The sequence below is a fragment of the Cryphonectria parasitica genome, assembly GCF_011745365.1.
Source record: "Cryphonectria parasitica EP155 unplaced genomic scaffold M406scaffold_6, whole genome shotgun sequence".
Taxonomy (NCBI): Eukaryota; Fungi; Ascomycota; class Sordariomycetes; order Diaporthales; family Cryphonectriaceae; genus Cryphonectria; species Cryphonectria parasitica.
The window spans coordinates 3,516,623-3,533,201 of record NW_024468914.1 but is presented as its reverse complement, the minus strand read 5'-3'; the positions used below and the strand labels follow the sequence as shown (position 1 = coordinate 3,533,201).

The 16,579-nt window shown below is 53.0% G+C and overlaps 4 protein-coding genes across 4 annotated transcripts; 1 reads left to right on the top strand and 3 right to left on the bottom strand.

Annotated features, from left to right (window-relative positions):
* Positions 1–656: 656 nt before the first annotated feature.
* On the bottom strand, positions 657–3,982 carry M406DRAFT_95466 (family 20 glycosyltransferase; the record flags this gene model as incomplete). The annotated part of the gene is made up of 3 exons (XM_040926300.1): positions 657–1,578; positions 1,662–3,609; positions 3,842–3,982. The coding sequence occupies 3 exons, from the start codon at positions 3,980–3,982 to the stop codon at positions 965–967; spliced, it is 2,703 nt and encodes a 900-aa protein (XP_040774890.1). The 3' UTR covers positions 657–964.
* Positions 3,983–8,500: 4,518 nt separating this feature from the next.
* Positions 8,501–10,734, top strand: M406DRAFT_293623 (putative extracellular lipase; the record flags this gene model as incomplete). The annotated part of the gene is made up of 6 exons (XM_040919092.1): positions 8,501–8,766; positions 8,907–8,925; positions 8,957–9,028; positions 9,108–9,235; positions 9,328–10,055; positions 10,145–10,734. 6 exons carry the CDS (start codon positions 8,501–8,503, stop codon positions 10,693–10,695), a joined length of 1,764 nt encoding a protein of 587 aa, XP_040774889.1. The 3' UTR covers positions 10,696–10,734.
* Positions 10,735–10,823: 89 nt separating this feature from the next.
* M406DRAFT_260799 (NAD(P)-binding protein) lies at positions 10,824–11,965 on the bottom strand (the record flags this gene model as incomplete). The annotated part of the gene is made up of 2 exons (XM_040917394.1): positions 10,824–10,957; positions 11,065–11,965. 2 exons carry the CDS (start codon positions 11,963–11,965, stop codon positions 10,824–10,826), a joined length of 1,035 nt encoding a protein of 344 aa, XP_040774888.1.
* Positions 11,966–12,877: 912 nt separating this feature from the next.
* On the bottom strand, positions 12,878–13,696 carry M406DRAFT_332368 (uncharacterized protein; the record flags this gene model as incomplete). Its single annotated transcript, XM_040920732.1, has 1 exon — positions 12,878–13,696. One exon carries the CDS (start codon positions 13,694–13,696, stop codon positions 12,878–12,880), a length of 819 nt encoding a protein of 272 aa, XP_040774887.1.
* Positions 13,697–16,579: the final 2,883 nt, after the last annotated feature.

The following is a 16,579-nucleotide window of genomic DNA, read 5'->3' as shown; positions in this document are numbered from 1 at the left end:
TGGAACAGACTGAATGGTTGGAGTTTCTTGATGGGTCAGTTTGGCTCCCGGGGTTACTCAAATGATGACCTGTAAAGTGACTGCGACAATTTAAGATGTGAACAAACACACAAAGCAAACATGACACTCTCCCCCACACATATAAATACACACATACATGTATATCGATATAGATTTCTCAAATGTATATCGTGTGTTATCAGTCAGTCCACTTTGACAGTAAAATATTCCCTGTATTCTCATCTCCCTCTCGAACCAATCTCTCCCAGTATTCAATTTGCTACTAAGAAAAGGCTTACTGCCGTTTTTATTCCCTCGGTTCGGCCTTATCGGTGCCGAAAACAAGCAGGCGGTCAGCAGAACAAGGAGCTAAGTATAAGCCCCTGGTATAATACGACAACAATGGCAGACACGGGTGTTATGACTTGCTGCCATGTTCTGACATACGAAGTAAACCAGCAAACCTCCAGCAAGGAGGAAAGCACGAGGGAAACACACACACACACATACAGAGAGACACACAGACTGTATGATTCTATCTATCCTGCCACATGTCTATAGCATCGAAGCTCCTCAGTCTGTACTCGCCAACTGTCTCGTCATGCAGATCAATTGGGATACCCTCCAGTCTTCTCTCTGTCCTGGCGGGAATGCTTCTTAGGAACTCAACTCGGAATCTTGTGGGCACCCTATCAACGCTGATGACCATCTAGGCGCGCGCGTACAGATACACACATTCACATATCCTAATTGAAGCCCAGGTATTCAAGCCTCCCTGCCCTATTGTTCCCATGAGCAAGCGCCGTGTACGTACCGTCCGACCGACCATCCGATGCGATGCATTCATTCCGTCTCTCCCCCATGTCTCTTGCCTGCCTGCCTTTAGAAACTCCAACCAGTCTATGTCCCAATTGTCTTGTCTATCCATGTCTCTGTCTGTCTCTCACATATACTCTTGCCCTCTTCACTCCGTCGGCACGTGCCCCTCGACGGCGCTCAGAGCTGCCAGGTTCACCTCGCCGATGTGCAACGCGGTCCCACCTGCCGTGCCCGTCCCATTAGCTCCGACATCAGCCAGCAGCGCCACCGAGTCGACGACGTCGTTGGGCTCCAGCAGGTGCCATCTCGCAAGCGTGACCTTGGTGCTGGCACCCACCGTCACCGTGAACACATGCTCCGGCTGTACCTTGGCCTCCTCGCCCTGGTCCGGCGTGGCGCTCACCCCGTTCAGGGCCCGGAACATGTCCTCATCTGTCGTGTCGTCTCCGAGGCACAACACAAAACCCAGCTTGCCGTTCTTGTCAGCGTCAGCAGCCGAGGGCTCGCATGCCGATCCGGGGAGGTTGCTCATGTCGCTGTTGTAGCTGTTGACGAGGCGCTTAGCAATCTCGCCCTTGTTCACAAAGGTCGTGCGGACCTCCACGTTCGCCTTGCCCGCCATCACGTCCACATCCCAATTGGGGACCACCGTTGCCTCGAGTTCCTTCTGGCACTCCTCGGCCATGTGTGGTCCCTGTTCCGGGTCGGCAAGACGGTAGTGCCAGGTCAGAGCGCATCGCTTGCGCTCGATAAAGGAACCTGTATAAAGCAGAGACCAGTCAGCATAATGAACCAGGGCGCGGGGAAGAAGTCAGTAGGGAAGTGGTTTGTTGAGCACGCACCGGGACACTTGTCAGTATAGGACTGGAACACGTCCATCACCTCGGGCTGCCAGCCCATGTCAAAGGTCTCGGCGAGGTTTTCCCACTCGTCGGAGCCCGGGTGCTTCATGAAGCTTCCGTGCTCTGCCGAGAAGCCGAGCTCCTTGATGCCGCCCAGGTGTTGTGTCAGGAAGGCCTGATCCCGACCCGAGATGATCCAGACGGCATTGCGGTGGTCCGATGCCAGCGTGGTGAGCGTATTGATGAGGCGCTGGCTGGGGATTGCGGCAGACGGCTCCTTAACGATGGGCGTCAGCGTGCCATCGTAATCGAACATGAACAGCCTCTTCTTGGCGTTCAGGTAGGTCTGCAGCATGATGGCGCGATCCAGCAGCGGGGTGGAGACGACGTTCTTGGAGCTGCCGAGCACGTGGACCAGCCGGTTGAGGAGCGAGTCGATCCAGTGCTGCACATTCTTGGAGGTGACGTGATCGTGCAGAGACTTCTGCATCGCCAGCCGGGCCTCGTCTTCCATCACCAGGGCATTGTTGATCTCGTCGGCGACGCCCGAGAGATCCCAGGGGTTGATATGGATGGCATCCCTGAGACTGCCCGCCGTGCCGCTGAACTCGGACAGGATCAGGGGCCCGTTGTTGTCGCGCTGGCAGACGATGTACTCGAGACTTGTCGTGTTCATGCCGTCTCGGACTGAAGTTATCAAACCGATGTCTGCAGCCCGCAACAGCGCAAAATACTCGTCCTGGCTGAGGTACTGCGGGAAATGCTGGACGGGGTCGTAGCCGAGATGGCCATAGGTGCCGTGAATGCGGCCGATCCACTCATTAACACGGCTGGCAATCTTGTTCTCCGGGTCGTCCTTCTCCTCGTCGCCGGCCGAGGCGGTCGGGCTCGTGACCTGGATCAGCACCACCCTCTCCCGCCAGCCGGGGTACAGCTCGAGGAAGCGGTCAAAGGCCATGAGCTTCTGGGCTACGCCGCGCACGCTGTCGAGCCGGTCCCGCCCCACTATGAGCTTCTTACCCGCATACAGCTTGCGGAGGGCCTTGACCTTTTCGTCCACGGCCGGACAGAAGGCCATGGACTCGACCTTCTTGGCGTCGATGCCGATGGGGAAGACGCCAACCTCGACCCTGGCGCCGAAGGTCTCGACGCCGCCCGCATCGGATGGGTACGAGCAGATGCGTGTGCAGCAGGAGCTGAAGTGGCGGCTGTAGCTGTAGCTCTGAAACCCGATCAGGTTGGACCCAAGCACGCCCTCCAGGACCTCCTTGCGGCGGGGGAGGCAGCGCAAGAACTCGCTCGAGGGGAACGGGCAGTGCAGGAAGAAGCTGATGTACATGTGGGGCACGCGCTGCCGCAGCATGCTGGGCACGAGCATCAGGTAGTAGTCATGGACCACCACGATATCGCCCGGCTTGTATAGCTCAAGGATCTTGTTGGCGAATTTCTGATTCATGCGGTAGTAGTCGGCCCATTGCGTGCGCTCCTTGCGCCCATCCGAGGGGACCGGGGTCTTGTAGTGAAAGAGCGTATAGAGGTCGTGGTCGGCGTAGCGCCTCCACCGTGCCTGGTCTTTGAGCAGGATGCCGTCCTCCTGCCCATCAGCATCGTCTGCCAGCCATACGGGAACCGTCTTGATCTTCTTGTCGTGGCCCAGCTGCTGCTCAAGCCGCTGCATGTCCTCCTTTGGTATCCACAGGCCATCGCGGGTTGGCGGTGCTGGCTTGGTGGGTTCCTCCTTGTCCACTGGAACAGGGGCGGAGAGCTTGTTCAGGCCGGGAAGGTGGGCGGTCGTCAGAGGAGGGGTCTCTGGTGGCGAGGGGAAATCCGATGGTGCATCGATCTCTCCCGTCCACGCGACAGTCGTGTGATTCCAGGCCGTCTGGTCGGACGAGAGGTGGGCCAGGCCGTCGAAGAGGGCAGACTGGCCACGGCGGGCTTTTAATTCCTGCATACGCAAGGACTTTCGTTAGCAGAGAAACAATAAACAAAATAAGACAATCCCCTTTCGACTAGCCATAACACAAATTGCTTTCTTCTCTCTCTTCATTCTCTTCTCTCTCTCTCTCTCTCTCTCTCTCTCTCTCTCTCTCTCTCTCTCTTCTTCCTTTCTCTGCTCTTTTTCTATGATCCTACCAAAGTCTCCATCTTATCGTCATCATCGCCATGGTACAACTCACCCAGTCAGCGCCCTTACGATACCTCAACGAGTGTGGCATGTTGAAAGTTGCGGATATGACGTTACCGCTCAGGGCGAGCGAAGGGTATGCAGAGCGGATATCGCTGATCGAGACCTGTCTGTCGCGGCTCGACCTGCTCATGCGGCGCAGGATGTCATGACCAGACAGAGGCGCCGCCACATTGGCTCCCTGTTGGGAATCGCCAGCCATATTGGTGTCGGTGGTGGTGGTGGTGGTGACAGTGACGTCGTGGTCGTGGTGGTCGTGGAGGGGTCGTGGGGATGCGACCTCGGCGGCAGGCCTTGACTGGAAATAGCTTGGGCTCTCGGAGCCGTCTTCTATGCTGTCTCTGCTGGACTCTGGCGAGTAGGTCCTGGCGGCGATACCTGGGGTGACGGGGACGTCGATGATGGCCTCTCTCAGGTGAGCTGGGAGAGAGGAGTCGGTGACTTTCCGCTCCAGGGGAGGCGGTCTCTGGTAGGCAGAGGGGGTTTTCTTCGAGTCAAGCGCGGTCGAGTGGGCGGCGGGAGTGGAGAACTTGATGTGTCCCGATCCGGCTGGGGCGACTTCTCCCTTGACTGTGCCCGAATTTGTGTCTAGACCTAGACCTGGACCTAGGCTTGGACCGGGACCTGAACCCGAGCCTGGTTGATCTGCCATCGTGACCTCGTGTTTTACTGGGTAACCAATCTCGATAACCCAAGACGAGCTGGTGGACTTCTTTGAACACCCGACGAGGACAGATGCGAGGTATGTGCGTTCTTGCGGACTACGTTTGCCGTAGAGCTGAAAGACTATCAAGCTGAAGGAGGAGCTCGATGTAGAGCTGAACGTTGGTTGTCACTAGGAAGTAGAGTAGCTAGGCGGAGGAGGAGGATGGTGTGTTCGCTGTCCTCCTCGTCTTCGTCGTCCTTGTTTGAGCTGAGGGCCAGGGATAACGGGTGCGTTCCAGGGGTCAACGGCGAGGCTTTCTATAGTCTTCCGTCTTGTGATTGATGGGCGAATGGACGCCAAGGGGTGGTATCAGCAAAGCTGCAATAAGGAGACCTGGAGTGGGTATGGCCGTGGGGGAGAGGCAGGCGGAGCCGAGATGTGTATGAATTTCTAGTGGGTCATAGGGTAGCAATCGAGAGAGAATCGAAGCCTTTGGAATGTTTTCCTGCCCCTGTTGCTGGTGGAGGAACCCCTGGTTGCCCTGGGCCGACCTCGTAGAGAGTGACAGAGAGCCACAGAGCTGTTCCCCTTTGTCAAGGACTGTTCTAGGTCGTGGTGGTGGGGCGGGAAAGCTGCACGAGATGATGTGACATGCGGCAGCGTGGGGTTGTCCTGTTGTGTGTGCGTATATGTGTACCAGCCCACAGTACTGATCAGAGATGCTCTGCTTCTCCTCTATGATGACCTGATGGTTGCAGTCGGGGGCTAGATTCCTGCTGTGGGTGGTGCAGGATAGCCCTGAACAGTTGGTAATGACAAGTTGTTGAAGCAGCCAGGCGGTGAAGAGGAGGACTGCGTGCAGGGCCAGGTGGTGGGTGAGCTGGTGGGGCCTATCAGGGGGGGAACAGAGCCTGTCCTATACCGTCGCATCCATCCAGGGAGGGGGCCGGGATCTGATGGTGGGGGATGACGATTGGCGGTAGCTGTAGAAGAAAGATAACAATTACTTTGTAGCTAAGAGATGCAGGCTGTAATGCAGTAGTAGAAGTAGTAGAGTTGCTATAGGGCCCTTTGATGTTTGTGGTATAAATCTCAAGAGAAGGAAAAGAGAAGAGAGAAAAAGGAATACAGCGAGCAAAGCAACGAAACGAAACCAAATGAAAGACCATTGTTAGCATGGAAAGAAGGTTAAGGTAGCCATGACGAGCCAGTGGGCTCAATGGCGGGGCATGTTTCTCTAGAAGGGAGTAGGATTGGGGATTCCGGGGTGGTGGTAAGCCCTCTTTGGAAGAAACCTTGATTGATGGAGGAAGAAGAGGGGGGATTTCAAAAATCAGAAGCAAGGAGGAGGAGAGATCAACATTGCAAGGACAAGGTTAAGGTCACATCACATACCCGCCGACACAAGACGGAAAGAGGGACACACGATGGGAGGAAGCCGCGATGGTATGGTACGAAGCCACCGGCAGCCCACATGGTACTACTACTACCAGCCTGTGTGGAAGGCAGCGTACCACTTGCCCTGAAATGACGTATCCAGGATGATATGTTCAGGGTATCCTAGCTGCAGAAGCCGCAATAGTATCGTGTTCATATCACGTGCTGCTGTATCGCAGGTAGTTATGGCAAGGCGTCCGTCAACTGAAAGAAAAGCCCTGCTGGAAGCCAATTGGAGAGATTGTGACGAAAATAAGCCACTGAACATACTTAAACTCCAAAACTCAAGTTCGTTTAGTTTCTGAATTTGCTCTTAAGGTGAAAATTTGAAAAGGAGTAGTGTGTACAAAGAACTGAGCAGCTTGAGGTACGTACCACTTCTTCGGGAAGAAGAAGTACAGGGGTTACCATAGTACCCACTGTACTTCCTACGTAATACATCGCTGACGTAACTTGCTGGCTTGCCATCTTCTCAAGCGTTGATTATACTTGCCATGGGTGGTGGATGATGATTTTGTGCGGATCGCGTTCGTGATGCCTGCAACGCCCACTCTCCAGACTGCTATCGTCTACAAACCTCATCCGCCTTTCCGTTCCTGTTGGAATTTCCGGACAGGCAGAGCAGACTACTACTAGATATTCTTGGTGATGCCAGGCTAGACCTGCTCCAGCCCAGCTCCCACAGCAGCTCCCTCCAGACCCGCTTCTGCATCTCGATGCCCTCGGGGCTGTTCACAAAGGGCGGCAGCCTACACGAACATACACTCTTAGGAACACACATAATGAACAATTCCTCCCTCGGACTAAGGGGCTCCGAAGTACCTCCCGACCTTGCAGTCATTGAGATACTGACCATGCGTCTCCCTCCCGCCAGTCGCGGCACGCACGAGCGCCCTGATTTCCTCGATCGTCGAGCGGCCCACCGTCTTTTGATACGCTCTCCATGCTGCACCATGAATGTCCCGACCTTCATGATTGCGGGTATTTCCTAGAGCTGTGAGACGATGCCGGGATTCAGGACCGAGGCGACCACGTGGCCTGCCTTGTCAGGCTTTGCTAAGAGCGGCCACGAGTTCGCGCATGGCCAGGAGGAGAGCAGCATCCCGGAGATATTGTACCTACGATGATCTAAGCGGGTCAATTTTTGCACAAACACCTGCAGAGCATGCTGATGCAGCTGGGAAGAGGAAGTTGGTCGGGTTAGGGTATCCTACCTATCCATCATTTTCGCCTTGGCTTCGCTGAGCGCCTCCAGTATATTGCGGGCATTTCTTTCTTCGAACTTCACGGGCTAGATGTTCGGGCTCCCAGTAAACGTGATCACGATATCCAGTACCTCTAGAACCGCATACTTGTCTCGCGGAGCTTGGAAAGCAACAACAGCGCCAACAGGAGCTGGCTTGTGAGGTTGGCCGTGATCATCGACTCGTTACTCTCCACCAGGGTCGATCTAGAGGAGCTGCAGAATGATGTCTCGGGCTGCCAGCAGGAGGGGATGCTGGCAAGCAAGCACGAAGTTGTGGTGTGGAATACGCCGTGGGAGCCGGGATGATGGGAGCTGTCAGAGCGGCTGATGCGTAAGTAGGATTTTTTGCTGAAGGGATGCTGGTCCCTGCTGGAGTCGACAAAAATCGATGGAGGCATGTCAAGGGAGAGGATCCGCTGATCGTCAAGTTGTGACGTCGAATAGCCAGGAAAGGTGCCAACCGCCACTTGTCACATGTGGTTAGAAAGAAAGGAATGAGTAGTTGAAAGCCAGCATAGGCCCTCGCGTTAGTACTAGAAAGGCTGATCTGCCGAGGACGGACACGATCATCAAATCAGTGCTGTTGGGCTATTGACAAGTAGGGAGGATAACGGAGTTGAGAGGGAATTGCATATGTGAAGGTTTTCTGTGATCTAGAGACTCTCAATGATGCACTCGTGTATCAAGTGGTCAGATTTATTACCAAGGACCAGGATCCCACCTCTTTGTAAACGAAAGTCTTATCTGTTGCGTATACTCTTGCAGTTCAATGTTGGCAAAAGAGGGTATCGTTGGCATTTAAAAGAATATTTGGCCGAGACAGTGGAGGGCACCGAGATATGGTTGCAGTGCTCCTGGAGAAAAGCGGGTGAGCCCTGCGGAATTAGGTAGGTTGCTCTCGGACATGGCAACACACAAAGCCGCAAGTGGGGACGAGTCATTAAAAACGAGGCGGGGAAACCAATCACAGGATTCAAGGAGGTCCTGGTGGTTTGTAGACGTTCAGAGTTGATACTTTATTAAACCTTAATTGCTATATGAGTTCGTTAGACTTGGTGCAGAGGGAACAAGTACCAACGAAACGGTTGCTACTTCTACTGCCGGAAGGATGAAAAGGGGAAAAAAAAGAAGAAATAATAAGAAAAAGCAGGGTGGTTCGAGCATTACTAAATGCAGGGTGGGGCAGCAGTGCAAGTATAAAAGAATAAGATCGTATCATTTGCTCAACGCGAGGCACGTCTGATGTGCGCAACGAGTTACAATCCTGCCAGCGGTCAGCCTTTAGCCCGTGAGCATCAACGAGCTACGCCCTACCTGCTACAATGACTCTTCGATATCGCCTTTTCGCTCTGGTCGCTCACTGCGTGGCGGTATCGTACGTGGCGGCGGCTCCAACCGTTACGGTAAAGAATGGCACGTATGTCGGTTTCAACGACCCGGTGCTCAACACGGATAACTTCTATGGTGTTGCATACGCCCAACCACCCCTAGGGGATCTAAGATTCAGACAACCGCAGGGTCTCAATACTACTTGGGAGGGCGAGAGGGTGGTTACAAGCTATCCCAAGCAGTGCATTACGACAGGTGCGTGATCACGTCCCATCATTTGTTTACATGCAATACTTGAGTATACTCGGAAGATCAAGACCACTGATTTACACAACCTTATGAATTTAGGAGGTGGCAGCTCCATTGAGGAGACTCAGAATGCAAGCTGAGAAACCCCAGCAATCGTTCTCCAACCAGCGTTTCATTGCCTGACGATCTCTACTTCATAGATGTCCGAGGACTGTTTATACCTAGCTGTCATACGTCCGTCTAATGTCACTCTTGAAAACCTGCCTGTACTGGTAAGGTCTTCTTTCCCCATGAGCTGCAGCTCGTTCTCCCACAAGCAATGCTGTCCTCTGCTAATTATAAGCACAAAAGGTCTTCTTCACCCAAGGCGGCTTTTCCAATGGCGGAATCGGATGGCTGCCCGACTTCAATCAAACGGGGATTGTCCAGCGTTCTGCCTATCTCGGCTCTCCTATCATCGGAGTTGAGGTGAACTCGAGGTTTGTATCCTGACTAAACCTCCTTCCTTCCTGCAGGCAAACCATCTTTGCGCTCTTCGTTGCGGCTGTTGACAAGAAATGCATGCTACTAGGCTTGGTCCTTGGGGCTTCATGTACAGCCAGGAGATCCAGGACTCTCTCAACACCAATCTGGGTCTACGCGATATGCGGCTTGCGCTTGCGTGGATCCAGGAGAATATCGCTGCCTTTGGCGGTGATCCCTCCCGAGTCACGATCCAGGGCCAGAGCACTGGTGCCCAGTCTGTTGGCCTCCAACTCCTGGCGTACGGAGGTGACCACGGGAATCTCTTCAGCGGGGCCATTTCCGAGAGTGGTGCACCGGTCTGGTATGCTCCGACAGCCAACACGGCCCTTTGGCAGCCAACCTACGACGGCTTCGTCAAGGCCGCCGGCTGTAGTAACGCTACGGACAGCCTCCAGTGTCTACGTGAAGTCTCCAACGCCACGCTCGCTGATATTTTCGACAACAGCACTCTCAATCCGTTCGGATCTAACGCTCCACGCGAGTACATGTTTGCGGTGGACGGAGACTTCATTCCTGAGCCTAACAGCGTTCTCCTGCAGTCAGGAAAGTTTGCTAGAGTGCCTTATCTGATTGGTACCAATTTTGACGAGGGAACGACCGTCGGCCCTAAGGGTGTTAACACAACTACGGATCTGAACGAGTATCTGGTCGACGAGATGTTGACTATTGACAATACAAGCTTGTCCATGATTGGCTGGCTGTATCCCGATATCCCAGAGATCGGAGTTCCATCCACGTATGCTGGCCGACCGCCGGCAAGCGTCGGGTATCAGTGTGAGCTTTGAGATTTTATTCGTTGAGCAAACTTGATCGAGTCCTGTGGTATGAAAAGCACATAGAGAACTGACATGACCTGTGTACAGACAAGCGAGGATGCGCTGTGGGCTCCGACATTATCATGGACGCGCCCACTCGCTTGACCACCCTGGCCATGGCATCGTTCAATTCCAGCGTATACCGGTATCACTTTAATGTGGTCCCTAACGGGTACACCGACCTTCAAGGGGCCACACATGGCTCAGAGGTGGCCTTGACGTTTTATGACCTCGATGGAAGTGGCTACACCGTTCCGCCCATCGGTGGCCCGAATTACGAAAAACTCCTCGATATGGCCAACACCATGACAGCCATGTGGATTGGCTTTGTCAACAGCGGCGATCCAAACTCCCTCATCAAGGATATCAGCCCGTCGACGCCGACCTGGCCTCGGTACACGCTCCCTAACCCGCAAAACTATGTGTTTACCATCAACGAGACGCTTTATGTGGAGCCAGACACGTACAGGGCCGAGGGCATTAACTGGCTGATGGACATGATGATTGCTTCCAAGAATCAGAACTGTACTAGCATCGAAGCTTGTGGTGGAGGTTATGACATTACAAATGGCGAGACGGGCGGGGTGTACGGTTATTAATAAGTGTATGAAACAGAACCTTATTACGGCTTTACCCACACATCAAAGACATGTTCAAGCTTGGCTTCCATCACGTAGCCCGTCTCACTGCTAAACATAGCCCTCCTTCACTTCAACACGAAACTAGCTCAAAGATAATCCTTGATTTGCTTCTCATTCCATTCCCAAAACGCCTGCGCATTCCCGTTCCCTCCCTGTTCACGCGGCAGGACTGCCTCGACAAGATCAGGACGTACTCGGACAATGCGGCCCCAGGGCACGACTATAAACACACACAGGGAGAGAGGAAAAAGTCAGCCTCGTTGGTGACGCCTCAAAGAATATTATGGGACAATATTGAAGATACCAAGGGAAGAAGATACTACTCACTCCAGTCTCTCGTCCAGTCCACCTGAGCATTCACATCCGGCGAGAAGGCTGCAAACAGCTGGGTGTACACGCCATTCATGGGAGGATACGTGATCAGCCCAGCGAGCGTCCTGAACGCAAGGCCCTGATCCCTCGCCAGCCCTGTCTGGAGATTACCTGGGTTGATGGCCACACTGACGATCCCGTCTCCCGCGTGGCGCCGACCATACTCGACACCCAGCAGCCAGTCCCCTGCCTTGCTGATCCCATACCGGTCGATCCCACCCCTGGTCTCGCGCTCGTAGTCGATATTGTCCATATCCACCCCTTTCCCCCTCGGTGCGAAGTGTTCCAGCCCAAACGACGACAACCACACCACCCGTACGGAGCCCACTGTGGAAGCCTCCCGTGCCGCCGTCGCCAGTGCCGGCGTAAGTAGCCGCGTCAACAGGAAAGTTCCCACACAGTTCACCCCAAGAGCGAGCTCAATCCCCTGTGCCGTCCGCGCCGGGGCCTCTTCCTTGCCGCCACTCGCCATCACCCCAGCATTATTCCACAGCATGTGCAGCCGCCCTTCCCGGGCGAGGAACGTCTGTGCCGCCTCCCGCACGCTGTTGAGGTCCGCCAGGTCCAGCACCAGGGGCACCAGCTCGCCGCCATTAGCCTGCGATCTGGCCTCGGCCTTCTTGATTTCTGCAATGGCTTGTGTGGCTCTCTCTGTGGTGCGGCACGTGGCGTAGACTTTGGCGCCCCGCGCGTAGAGCACGCCTGCGAGGGTGTTGCCCATGCCGCTGTTGGCACCGGTGACGATGTAGACTTTGCCGGCGAGGGAGGAGGGGATCGAGGCGTCGGTGAAGGTTGGTTTGGGCGGGAAGTACTGGCCCCAGTCGAAACTCTTGCGAGGGTCTTCGGAGCGAGGCATTGTAGAATGGTTCTTTCGGGCGACGGCAATGTTGCTGATTAAGATGTGGAGGGTGTTAACCATAAGGGAATGTGAGAATGAAAATGTCACGGGTGAGCAGACAGAAAGGATCAATTATATTCTCATCAGAACTGGAGATAAAGGAGGTAGAGAAGTCCAGGAGCTCTCTACCTATTATTGCGAACAGCATAGAGAGTAAACCCAACAGGGAAAAGATACAAATCAAGATCATTCTCATGTCAGCTTCTCGGGGTCAAATGTTATGGTTGACAGGGATTTAGTAGCTCAGATATCCCAATGCGGTATGTATAAAGTCGTACGTGATTGGCTGGGTGCCATCTCGACGCTATTAAGCACACATCATCATACACAAAGCCTCACAGCCTAATATGTATTTGTAGACGGGAAGTGAGCTGACCCGATGCACTTGTGAGGGTCACTGTCGGTGGAGCTAACAAATCCTTTCATGAGGGTTTCCTATACTATATCATCAGCGTCTTCAGTCTGTATCCAAGAAAAGGTGTAGGAAGATGGGAGTACGGAATGGGAAGCACACCGATACAGCCGACTCTCCCGCGTGATGTAACAGTCAGAAAAGGAACCGAAAGCGTGTTTCCCAAAAGGCCAAAGGCTTGAAATGTTGGGAGGGCCACTATAAAGCAGGCTGCGTTCCACTCACTGTGGTAGGCGGAAGATGATATACGCCCTCCATAACCTCGGGGTGGACACTCCCAATTCATCAATCAACGTTCAAAGTAAAGTCAGCATGACGATACCCGCTTGGGTTCTAGGAGTGATGGATTGAAGTGTGATTGTATGATCTATGGGCCAAGATACTCCTGCACTACACGCCCACTAGAAACGAGTAATGTCTCAATCACCTTTTTCTTGCTTGTCATGCACAACCTTTCTTTATCCTCTCGATGACGACGCCACCGAAGCCTCAATTTCATTGCCATCCGGCTGAATAGGACGATGCCCAAAGACAATACCAAGGTCGAACTTGACTTTACCTGTGGGGTCAAATTCAAATCGCACGACGGCAATCTCCCCACCTTCCTGCTCACGAATGGCGTCCAACATGTAAGTAGCAATCTTTCCAAGCTTGGACTTCTCAACCATCTCGAACGCATCCTGCTCGCGTGGGTCCTGGGACCAGTTGTTGACGTGTAGCGGATGCTTGACACTGCCGCCATTCATCATGTGATACACGGGCTTTCGAATCTCCCTGGCGCTTGGCTCGGTCACCTCCGCGAATCGCAGCCTCCTGAGGCGGTCGCCACGCAGGTAGAGCGTGTCGTTCCAAAAGGCCAGCAGCAACTGGCTGGCGTAGGGTCTCGTACCAGGCGGCCGCGGGTCTTGTCTGAGGTTAATGTATTCCACAACTAGCTCTGTGCTTTTCTTGAGGACCCTGAGCCTGGTGACTATAGAGTGCCTGTATAAAACTTCGTAGAATGAACCGCTTGATCCAGGCGCACCGTAGGGGTTTCGCGGAGGAGGCTGGACCATGTAGTCCCACTGGTTGAGCGATGTGGCCAATGCCGAACGATCTCCGTTCTGCCGGAGCTGCGCTTGGCTGCTCAAGGGTTGCAATTCTACGTCTGGAGGAGTTGGGCTGCGGTGTAGAGAAGGGCGACGGTCTCGTCGATGAGACCGGCGGGGGTTTTGGCGCGCCAGTCTGGGAGGGTCGCCAGAGTCGCTGTTATCAGGATCATCTTTGAGAAAGCACATTGCTTCTAGGCAGATTTTGATGCTGCAAGGCTTCAGATACTGAAAAACATTGATGAAAATTGTGCCGAGTTGTTTTCGTTTTCCTCTGAGGTGTTGAAATTTGAGTGTACGTGTTGTGTCGTGTACACCTTACTGTTCACTAACTGAGTAAATTGATGCGGTACGGAGGGGCCTTTTCGTCATAATGTGACCAATTCCACAATGTTTTTGGTCGCATCAATAGCTGAATTTATACTTCCCCTTACACAATCGTCATCTTTGTGCTAGTGTGCGTTGCCTAAGTATCCTGTGACTTGCTACACTTGAGTGACTTGACTGTGTTGCCTTGGCTAGTCGTTCTTTATGTCAACATTGCATCACTTTGTGACGGGCAGTGGATCGGTGTGAGAACGGCATCCATCACCAACCTTGTGAAACCTCTCTTTAATGTCCATTGTTTCTAGTGGTGTAGGGTGCTTTACTCTTCGTCTATACCGGATATTCAGTAAAGTTTCTACTATGGGGTGGAGAGCCATTGATTAGCATTGGTTCTATTCTATTAATGAGAGCCACATACTATCGTTGCACCAATTGTGTGCGAGTAACTCTCACGTTTCTTGAGGAGACTTATGTGTAGTGTTACGCCAATGCTTGATATTCTAATCTCTACATCGAATACTCATTATCCGCTTCGTTGCATGTTTTCTCTCATGTCTCCTGTCCGTATTTCTAATTTTTCCTCGAGAGACAGTGTTGGAAGACGGAAAGGATGTGAAACTTCAAGCTACTCTAGCTAGCCGAGTAGAATCACGTGCTATGGAAGGGCCTCTTTCAACCGTATTTCTAAGTCGTACTGCCGGGTATTATCGTCAAACATGTCTCTCGGAATATAATCAAAGGCCTCGACCTGGCGTCGAATTCCAGCAGTCTGCTCATATTTACCACAGGCCTTCAGCAGACTCTGAGCTCTCTTACCGTTCGCCGAGGACAAAAGGTCACCGAATGCCCTCCTCTCTCCTGGGCTCCGTTCGGGGCTCCTGATCCTCATTTGCTCATGCAATTGCCCGTGCATCTGAGTGTACACGGATCGAGTGAGATCGTTGGCCAAGTTAAACGAGACGACAGAGGTGGTGATGCTCCAGAGAAGATATGGATCTAGCCTTAAAGTGTGAATCCAGAAACTGAGCATGACCTCACCTGCAGATGGCCGTTTCGACCTCTTGTCACCGTCCAGGTTGAACTGACGAATGTACATTTTCCCATATTCCCCCGACGCCGAGAGCTCGCCCCTCATGCTGGCGATGACCCGAGATCCAAGCTTGACATCCCAGTACTCGAGCCGGGAACGGCGATCGATAGGGTCCAAGACTTCGTATCCCCAGCTTTCGAGGGTGGGAACACGGTCACGTCGAGACCGGCGAAAATGCCCAGTTCGATGAGGCCGGGCCGGGGTGGCGCCATGGCTATGATTGCCATCCGTGAAACACATTATCGTTTTGGTGGCGTCGGCGGATTAGTTCTTAGGCTGTAGATCACTTTTTAGAAGGGTTATTGCATTTATTCTGGGTGAGCGATAGTAATGATCTCTGGATTGCTCAAGTCCAGAGACATCAAACATCATGTATTGCTGTTTTAAGTAGTAATTCGGTCCTCCACAAATGTGATCTCAAAGGGTGACTGGTGTGTTTGAATGAGCAACAGTCTCTCTGCGATGTCATACAGAAGCGGCATGGTCACATTTTGACTGACGGAGTGGCACCCTATGGGGAGCGAATCTACTGTTTTCTTCTAGAACTTGGACTGACTGGTAACCACGCATTGTCAGGAATTGTTCAAGAAGAATGCCACGACATGAACAGTTTTTATTTTGGCATGTCTTTCACTTTGAGATCGAGTATCGCCTGCGCTCCCATGGATTCTCTGGTCTAGGGAAGTGCAAATGTCCTCACTTCACAGGGTCTCAGCGTGAGCGAACGATCTCGAAAGTCTCATGACTGAGAGGCGAGGACGTCTTGTTCACAAGCTGCCATTGGTGCTGTTTGTGCTAAACCGCACGATAAATAAGGCAAATGTAACAATACGATCATGTCTCGACCAGTGCTTCGGAGCAACAGCCCTGCTAACAATTCCTCCCAATCTGGGGAACCCCGTCTGTCCATATCGTGATTACATTGGCCTCGTCGCCCACGATCTCTCATATCTCCTGTTCAACATTGTTGCGATAGGACTCATGCCCATTTCATAGTGACTACGGTAATTCGCGATATGCATACTTGGAGACCGGATCGTTGTCGCGTATCTTGGCCCTGCCTAGGGTTCGCCACGCGTTTTCATCAAGGGTTGTTGATTGGATTCCAGTTGCTATCTTGATAGATACCAAGTATTGGAAGAAATAGGCCCGTTTACACGTAACATACATCTTGAAACTTTATCTGGTTTGAAAGACAATATCTACCACTTCAGGTGGTGTTCCTCACCGAATACCCGTTATCAGACCAGACCGGGTAGTGTTATGCGCTGCTTGCCGGTCCAGTAAGGCTGATTGATATACTTTGTCGTGCAGTGTGTCACGCGCATCCCGCCCCCCCTGCACTGGCCATAGCAGCACCCTTGACCGTCTAGGATAAACTCAGTGGCACTTTAGGCACTACGTCCTTGTAGCAGCTACTATGGTACAGATGGTGGAGCACTCTGCCTATCTCTTTGCTCAATGAAACATAAACGAGAGGCCCAGTGCAACGGAGCACCAATCAGGAGTTATTGGTTGTCATGAACCCCGAAAGTTCTTGGCCCACGCACGGGGCGATGGATGTGTGTTTATGCAGTTGGGGGTCACCCTCGATTTTCATATGAATGGACCCGAAATCCCACTTTGCAATTCCTACATACTACAGAGTTTCCTCA